This window comes from Nannobrachium achirus, assembly GCF_963921795.1.
Source record: "Nannobrachium achirus genome assembly, chromosome: 17".
Lineage (NCBI taxonomy): Eukaryota > Metazoa > Chordata > Actinopteri > Myctophiformes > Myctophidae > Nannobrachium > Nannobrachium achirus.
The window spans coordinates 48,973,178-48,981,941 of NC_137824.1; the positions used below are offsets into that span (position 1 = coordinate 48,973,178).

The 8,764-nt window shown below is 40.7% G+C and overlaps 1 protein-coding gene across 1 annotated transcript; it reads right to left on the bottom strand.

Moving 5' to 3' along the window:
* Window positions 1-2,251: 2,251 nt before the first annotated feature.
* zic3 (zic family member 3 heterotaxy 1 (odd-paired homolog, Drosophila)) lies at window positions 2,252-4,902 on the bottom strand (the record flags this gene model as incomplete). Its single annotated transcript, XM_080745770.1, has 3 exons — window positions 2,252-2,440; window positions 2,826-2,989; window positions 3,918-4,902. The coding sequence occupies 3 exons, from the start codon at window positions 4,900-4,902 to the stop codon at window positions 2,252-2,254; spliced, it is 1,338 nt and encodes a 445-aa protein (XP_080601896.1).
* Between the last annotated feature and the right edge of the window lie 3,862 nt (window positions 4,903-8,764).

Consider the following 8,764-nt stretch of genomic DNA (forward strand, 5'->3'; position numbering starts at 1 on the left):
CAGCATGGCAAATAGAAGACGCATGCATGATGTGACAGTATAATACACAGACAGAATAATCAACGTCTCTCTTCGTGGATTTTTAATTTCAGTCAAAATTTATTTTCACATTTCTTTCATAAATAGTTGGTAAAACAAATAAACCAACATACAGTAGCCTAGAAAGTACACGGAACCCTTGGTCTCTGTTGACTGGATATGACGAATAGGACTGCTGTTGTATCGTTTTGCCTCAATGTAGCACAGTGACACAGTGCATTAGTAAAACATTTCGCTTTTCAGGAATAACTAGGAGCGTGACCCATTTCTCCCAGAAAGTGTTACAACATCACATTCTAGCTGCATTTACACATCAGAATATTCTTTTTTCCTCTGACTCCTGGACAACATGGGGCAGAAAGGTTGTTAAGAAAAGTCACTTCATTTAAATTAAGGTATAGAAAATAGCATATAAAACATATATTCCTTAAATTATTTAAATAAACTTATTTCATATATCACCATCACGAGGTACTTTTTTTTTTCTTTTTCTTTTTTTACATTTTCTTTTAAAAGTAGTGCTGGTGGTCTGAAATTGTTCTCATATGAGCACAATATACTTTGTGTATGCATAATATTTAATTCTTGAGAATAGGTTACAATGCAATGCTGTAACTCTTTTTTTCCACTGAAAGATCTCCCCCAACCCCACATAATATATCTAATAATAATCCTGTCACTAAATTCTGTTAACACAAAAAAAAAGTCATCTTGACAAGTTATTCACACAAAACAAGCAAAATGTGTAATCAAACTGCTCTATATGCAACACCACAGTAACAAATAACACGTTTAGTTTCACATTACATTTAAAACAATGCAAGCTGACAGACAAAAAAATAAAAAAAAATAAGAAAAAAAATATTTTGAAGATACTGTGTTGTGACAGTTCCATTCTTGCCAATGCACACATTTAAACACTTTGCACAAAGACAATTGTTGGAACTATAAAGGATTTGACCCGAATCAGAAATACCCAAAATACTGAATACTCAAAATACTGTCACCTTGATTTGGAATTCATGAATGAACCACCCGTCTAACATAGTGGGTATATAGTAGTGTAAAGGCTGATGGATTTTTCGAACACTGTTTATGCTACGATTTGACATCTATCTCTGACTCTATAAAAGTAAAATACACAAAAAGGTTTAAATTGAACCAAAACGAGGATATCAACAGAATCGCTTTCTATATAGCTTCTCAGCTCATTTGAATTGAGATCTAAAAGAAAAAAAAATCGATGATTTACATGTCAATGGTCTCTTATAAGCTAAATAAAAGTAATGGAAATATCTGCGTCATATAGGCTATATAGACACATCCATAATATTCATAATGATATCTTAGATCCAAATAAGACACATGTATTGGTTAAAAAAAGGATACAATCGCAATGTTTGAGCTTTAGTGTTTATCATTTGTTCAATGTTATAAGCTGGTTATGACCAAAACGGTACAGTCTTGTGTTAGAAAACATTTCCATAAATATCATTTAAGCTTCAGAACTTATACCCATACTTAAATTACAAATCGATAAATATGGCATCATGGATATGTATTTACAACGTTATTAACAAAAGGCAACGTTATATTCAACGGTAACAATCGTAACCTAATACCACATTCTCCACCTGAAAACGGACGTTGACAACAGATTCGACCCCATCAAACAAGGAAATACATTCACGAGTATAATATTTATTTATGATTTATTTTTTTGTTCAAGTTCATGACAAAGACTTTGGCACGGTTCTTAAGACTGTTTGAAGTTCTAACAATCAATTGAAAGGCGACAATAGCGCGTCACCATTATATAAAACAGCGTGAAATAATCTTGCTTTTTTTCCTTTTTTAAATAACTTTTGAGAAAATACATAAAATGAAAAATAAAATAATTATCTGAAATCTGTAAACTAAAAAAGGAAAGAGGAAAAAAAAGAAAAGAAACATTTTATTTATTTCTTAGAAACTATTATTTTATTATTCATGTGATTTATTTGTTTTTCTTCAAACTCGGAATAAAAGTCAAATTTCTGAATCCTGAGAACGGACGTTGGCCTGCATATAGTGCTGGCTTTGCTCTCATCATCTCCTCGTGTTGTCCCAATTCCATTTTTGCACACCTTGGAGTGTATATAGTTTTTTAAGGTTTCCTCAACCTCTTGGTCCACAATGAGAGAGCGGGTTCGTAGGCCTACACGTCTGGACTTCAAACGTACCACTCGTTAAAGTTGGGTGCCAGTCCGTCGCTGTGTCCAGACGTGTTTTGTTGTTGTACGGCTGATGGTGGTGTTTTTGTCGGGTCCTCGGTGTTCGCTGAGACCAGCACCGGTGGCGTCGACGACTCATATCCAGAACTGGCCGCTGGAGACGACTCTGAACCCTGCGACTCGTGTACCTAATAAAGAGGATAACAGAGGATAATAATGAGACAGAGATAGACGCACATCATCCAAACCAAGGCCTTTATTAGGCCTACAACTGAAGACGAGTAGGTCTAGCCTATACAAACAAGACTATTCTCACATTAAATTTGCTTTAAACATGCATATTCTGCGTGTAAAGTAGGCTATCCAGCCTATCATAGACCGTCCTATAAATGGTATGGTTACTACTATCCTATTAAGTACAGAGAACAAACAATCATGCTTTGAAACTTTGAAGTGACACGATCCTCATTCATGATAGCCTGATGTTGTGATGGCCCCTTGTTTGGGGGAGGAGGGGGCGGGGGGGTGAAGTGGGTTAATGTGTTTAAGGTGTAATGAAGACGTTATAATTACCTTCATGTGTTTCCTGAGAGAGCTGGGGTGCGTGTAGGACTTGTCGCACACTTTGCAGATGTATGGCTTGTCCGACGTGTGGACGTGCATGTGCTTTTTCCTGTCGCTGCTGTTGGCGAAGCGTCTGTCACAGCCGTCGAATTCACACTTAAACGGCTTCTCACCTGCAAAGATTAAATACATACCAGTAAATCACCCCGTGGAGACAAATGCCCATTGTGAGACCATCTGCGAGTGGAAAGACACGGGAAATGCAAATCTAATTAGATTTGGTCTAGGTCTGCGAAGAGCTACGTCTTCAGACTTCAGGCAGATGTAGGTTACTATTCCAGTGGACCGCTAACAATATAGCCGTGTAGTCTGCATGCATGCTTGGCCCCTGACAGGCTTTATTTATGCAAAAGGCCTTGTTACTTAATCCAAACACCCATGTGTCTGCTTTCATGTAGCCTAGTACACACCGAATCAACAGGGCCCTTCTCTAATGGCTAGGTTGTGCCATGCATTTCGATAAAGATTTAGGGTGAGAAAAGTAAACATTAGGAATTATTGCAACCGCGCCGATGAAGCACAGATACAGTCTCCACCCAATGGTCTCGAGTAGGCCTATAATGTAGACTATAGTGAAAGTATTTATTCTTCCAGTAGGTCTTCACAGACCCTACATCACCAGGACTATCCAAATGAATCATAGCATAAGCTACATCAACACATTGAATTAGTTTAAATGTTTAATAAGGCCATGCACATGCCCTGCTTGCAGTCCTAAATCACAACAACAACAATAACAGCATGGAACACGGTTAGGCCTATCTCAGGATAAGAGGAGACTTTATTCCACGTGGAATCCAAGTATAGCGTTATAATAATAAGTAGCCTCGGCCTGTGTTTCAAATGTTAGCCCAAGTTCTCAGCTCTATTTTCAACAAAGCGGTTACACTAAAGCTTTTTTCCGCCCTGAACCTATAGTGGGCCTTTCCCCAAAGCTCAACATTACATCACAGCTAAAGGTTACGTTATCCCATAACAATTACGTTACTTCATAACTGCTGTTTTGCACACATGCCACGTGATTAGATATATATTGCGTACCTGTATGCGTTCTTTTGTGAATTTTCAAATTTTCCGACCTGGCGAATATCTTCCCACACCCGGGGAACGGACACGGGAACGGCTTCTCGCCCGTGTGTACACGGATATGGTTCACCAGTTTGTACTTGGCCTTAAAAGATTTCCCTTCCCGCGGACAGTCCTCCCAGAAGCAGATGTGGCTGCTCTGCTCGGGGCCCCCGACGTGCTCCATGGAGACGTGCGTGACCATCTCGTGCATTGTGCTGAAAGTCCTCTCGCAAGTCTTTTTGGGCCGGTGGATCTGGTTCTCGTCGATCCATTTGCAGGACAGCTCTTGCTTAATGGGCTGCCTCATGTACCTAAAGAAGGCCCCCGGGCCGTGGTGCGTCGGCACATTCATCCCCATGTTCATGTTGATCGTGTGGTTGTAGTTGTGGAGCTGGGCGCCGTAGGGGTCCGTCCGAGGGCTCACGACCGGCCGATACGGGTCGGGTCTTCCGAAAATGTCCCCGCGTAAACCGAGATGCATTTGACTGTTGACTACGTGTCCGCTCGGGGAAGTGTGGCTCACTCCCTGCTCATGGAGTCCGGGAAACAACAGATGTCCCGGGCTCTCTGTGATCCCAGGCGGCCCGTGGAAGATGCCATGCTGCGCTGCGCTCGACGCGGCGGACTCTCCGACGCTGCGGTTCCTGAAGAGAAAGTCCCGGTGCGAGTTGAACGCTCCCCCGCCGTACGAGCCCACCTGCCCGCCGTGGGGATGGTGTCCCAGGGCGGCCGCATATCCACTGGCCTGCGGGGTGAACGCTGACGTCTGACTGGAGGCGATGTCGTGAGCCACCGGGCTGATTTTGAACGCCGCGGAGTGGGATGAATCGGCGAAGGGGTTCAGCCCCAAGCCCGGGTCTCTGCTGCCGATGTCGTGGTGGTGGTGGTGCCGCGGCGTCCCGAAGCCCCCTACTCCTAACGATGGGAACTGCGGACCACTGTCGAGAAGCATAGTCATTGGGGCTCAGTCCAACTCAAGCGACAGAAAGGAAAATACAAATAAATCGAAACTCCAGTTTAGCGGAGCGCGCAAGCTATACCAAATTACGTGCCGCGATAGGGCCTGCCTCACTCAAATGTCTAAAATAAAAAACTAAACTAAACGAAAATAAAAAACTAAATCCGATGTCGTAGAGAGCTGGGAGAAAAACTCCCGTTTAACTACGATCCGTGAGAAAGAGGATCAAACTTCCCCCCTTTCCAGGCGAATGATGTCCTTGGACTGATAAAGTCAATCACTCACTCCCTGCACATAAATGAACTCGGGAGGCAGAGCCACGGCACCCAATGAGGGCTCAGCTATCCTCCTGGCACGTGACTTCAACGGAGTGAATTAATTGGCTAGATTTCTGTTGATTGGCACGGTTTGGTATTGAAAATGGCAGTTCGTCTCAGTGGTTTAATTTGATTGGCCAGAACAGGCATTATTTTGCAGGTATAACGGGAGAACATCACAACAGATCTTATATTCCTTTTTCCCTCTCCTCTAGAAAGCCACAAACTGCTGAAGTACAAACTTAAATGCGACCAATAGCTTGCATTGAGCCAGGGGCCATATATGAGTAGCAAATATTTACAGCAGTTTTCAAAGAAGATTCAATGTTTTAGACTCCTGAATAACTCAATATAGCTTACTCACTTTTCAAACTTTTTATTATCCATATGCCATATGCATTATCCCACTTTCTCAAACCTTTAGTCATTCATATACTCAACAATGTTTTTAATTATATTTTTCACATATCACGCAATTGAATAGTTTCTAAAATTGCAAACAGACTATCTATCTATCTATCTATCTATCTATCTATCTGTCTATCTGTCTATCTGTCTATCTGTCTATTTATCTATCTATCTATCTATCTATCTATCTATCTATCTATCTATCTATCTATCTATCTATCTATCTAAACGTGTCCATGTTAGCCATTTGCACTTTCATGTGGCCACGTTAGCACTTATTAACTGAAAACTTGAATGTACTTGGCACAGCTCCGATATGTTGCTTTCTTCAAACCGCTTGGGAAGGGAGGGGGTATTTTCTTTTTGCAAAGCTCTATAGGGTGTAAGACGGGGGAATAAAAGGCAGAAAGAGAGATGGCAGTAATTGTAATATGCCGAGATTTTTTCCCCTCTTTTTGCATAGCCAAAATTTCGTGCCATTGAGAGAGTTTCACAGGGTTGCCGCTGACTCGCTGCAGGACACATACAATCTGATCAAGTTCAGAGACGCGTTGAGTGCTTCAAGCGGCGCTTTCAAACTCCAAGCCTTTCACCTCCCTTTCCTCTCAATCTGTCCCAGGAAGGAGAGCTCACATTCTTTATTTTAGGGTTGTGAGAGGGGGGGGGTAAAAAAAAGAAAAAGAGAAAAATCTTCAAATCAGTCCTTCATTCTGCCTTCGTCCTCCTCATCCGCCCGCATTCATCCCCATCACAGCAGTCCCTTCTCGGTTGTAGCCTAGACCCAAAAAGGTGAGTTTTCATATTTCTGCATTGTCTAAATTGGTATATGGCGTCGAGTAATTTGAACAGGACGGGGCCGTGGAAATGTGTAAATTGGACGCACGTGTGTAAATCTAGGGTGACGAAGGCAATGATTCAATCTCCTCGTGTTTACTAGCCTACTAGGCCCAATTTATTTCTCTATATGCATGGCACTATAACTGTACAACACGTTTTACATCATTGTATCTGGTCATCGTGCTTTATTCATTATATACTGGATATATATATTTTATAGCCTATATTTGTAAATAATATCTTAAACGGCCTTTAAAGGAGAAAGTGATTCTTGTCCTTTCTCCATGCATCATCATGCGCTCTTATACTATAATTCTCTCCCCTCTATTCACGCAGGGATATACGTAGGTTACCCCCCCCCCCCCCCCCTTCGCTCTCATCACACACACTCATGCACCCGCCCTCTCACTACATACGCACGGAGTGGGGGGGGGAGAGAGAGAGAGGGGGGGAGGGGGGGGGGGGGGGGTAACTGAGCCGAGTTTGCCTTGCAATCTTGGGAGTATGAGATTTATGGCGACCTCTGTGAACTTTCACAAGTGACAAGTTTTCTTATCTTCCCTCCATATTTTATTGGCTCGTTGAGACGTTAGGGGCTCGACACTCCAACTAAAGTTTATTGTAGGCATGTGGTTTATTAAAATAATTAACCTTTACAATTTAGATTAACAGCAGACCCCTTTGAGAATGTTTTAAGCTGCGAGCTATAGTCAGGCTTATAGTCTATATGTCTATAAAGGTTAAAAAAAATCTATATAGCCAACATTAAATTATCTGAAACAACTGTTGCTCAATGAACGGAGAAGAAGTTTGTAATGGCACTCCCCCATGATTACGGCCACATTAGGCTATTTAATATATATATATATATTCTCACAAATATGACTATTGAAGGCTTCAAATCGTCGTTTTAGTGCGCTACATCCCTGCAAAAAACACCCTATATTTGAATAACAACAAAATGGTGTAAATAGTCAATAGTGTTTTTTATTTTATTTTTGTTACATAGGCCTATAACAATATATCCAACATGTGTCTATATGAACTATATGTTGAATCTGAATTTGACATGCTCATCCACAAGTCATACCTTAAAAAAAAGAAAGAAAACATTTATAAAAATTAAAATTTGCTTGAGAATATTTCAACATTGTTTTTTTTTTGTATTTATTTTTTTATTTTTTAAGTTTCATAAAATTTCGTCTAAATGCCAAAAAAGGCACACCGGGTTGGAAGTGGTTAAATGTATTTAGTTAACTTTTTTACCCACTCAGCTTCAAACGGGGAGCCAAACCGTTACGAGGCTTGTGCAGACTGTAGGCTACTCCTTTACTGTACCCAAGATGCGTTCTTCTCCAACGTGCCACATGGTCGTATTTAACTTTTGCCCTGTGAACCGGAGCTACGCAGCCCAGACGCCCTTGCTATGAAAGTTGGACATATTTATTGCAGTTAGGCAAAATTACAGCATACCCAATTTGCACGCCCGTTATTTTCACCACTTTGCTCATTTCTGCTAGGTCTATACTTCATTGGGCGACGAGATATGCAAATGCTCGGTATGTCATGGGTTATAGCATAATATTGTTGCTGAGCATGCGCATTTATACTTACATTATCACAATATTGTAGTCTAGACTACACACCTCGCCAAAAGTAGGCCCAGGCCCATACTCAGTTGGAAAAGAGCAGAGCACACTACCGACATCCTAAATGGTAAACAATAACCTTTATATCTGTGTTGTTCTATATGGTGGCGACTGGGATAAATGTACTGTATGCATAGATATAAGTAGTTTGTTACAGGGCCCAGTTGCATGGTAATAGATGAGTTTTATGGCCAATTTACTATAGCTATCAATTTAAGATTTTAGACATTTTGTAAACATGGTTGGGGGTTTTTATATCTAGCCTATTCAAGTGGACTGTGCTGTTAACCCAATAATTACCAAAGAAAAGTTAATTATGTTATTTCCTTGGCATAATATGGTAACTCTAGATGTGCCTACGATTACGCATTATCATTACATTACTATCCATGCATTACTATCCTAATTTTTGCTGTATTCTCATTTAAATGTAGGTATAAAAGTTAACAAATGGACAACTGGTTCACATCTATATAATATGTAAGTGTGATTTCTTTGTCGTATTTTTTTTTGTTTTAATATTTCAGGAACGCATAATACAGTATACATATATCGCAATACCACACCCAATAACTATGATGTTTGCATGCTCAATCGAGAAACGTATTCACTATCATTCACTATCTTTTGTGTACGGCTTTTAGGGATACA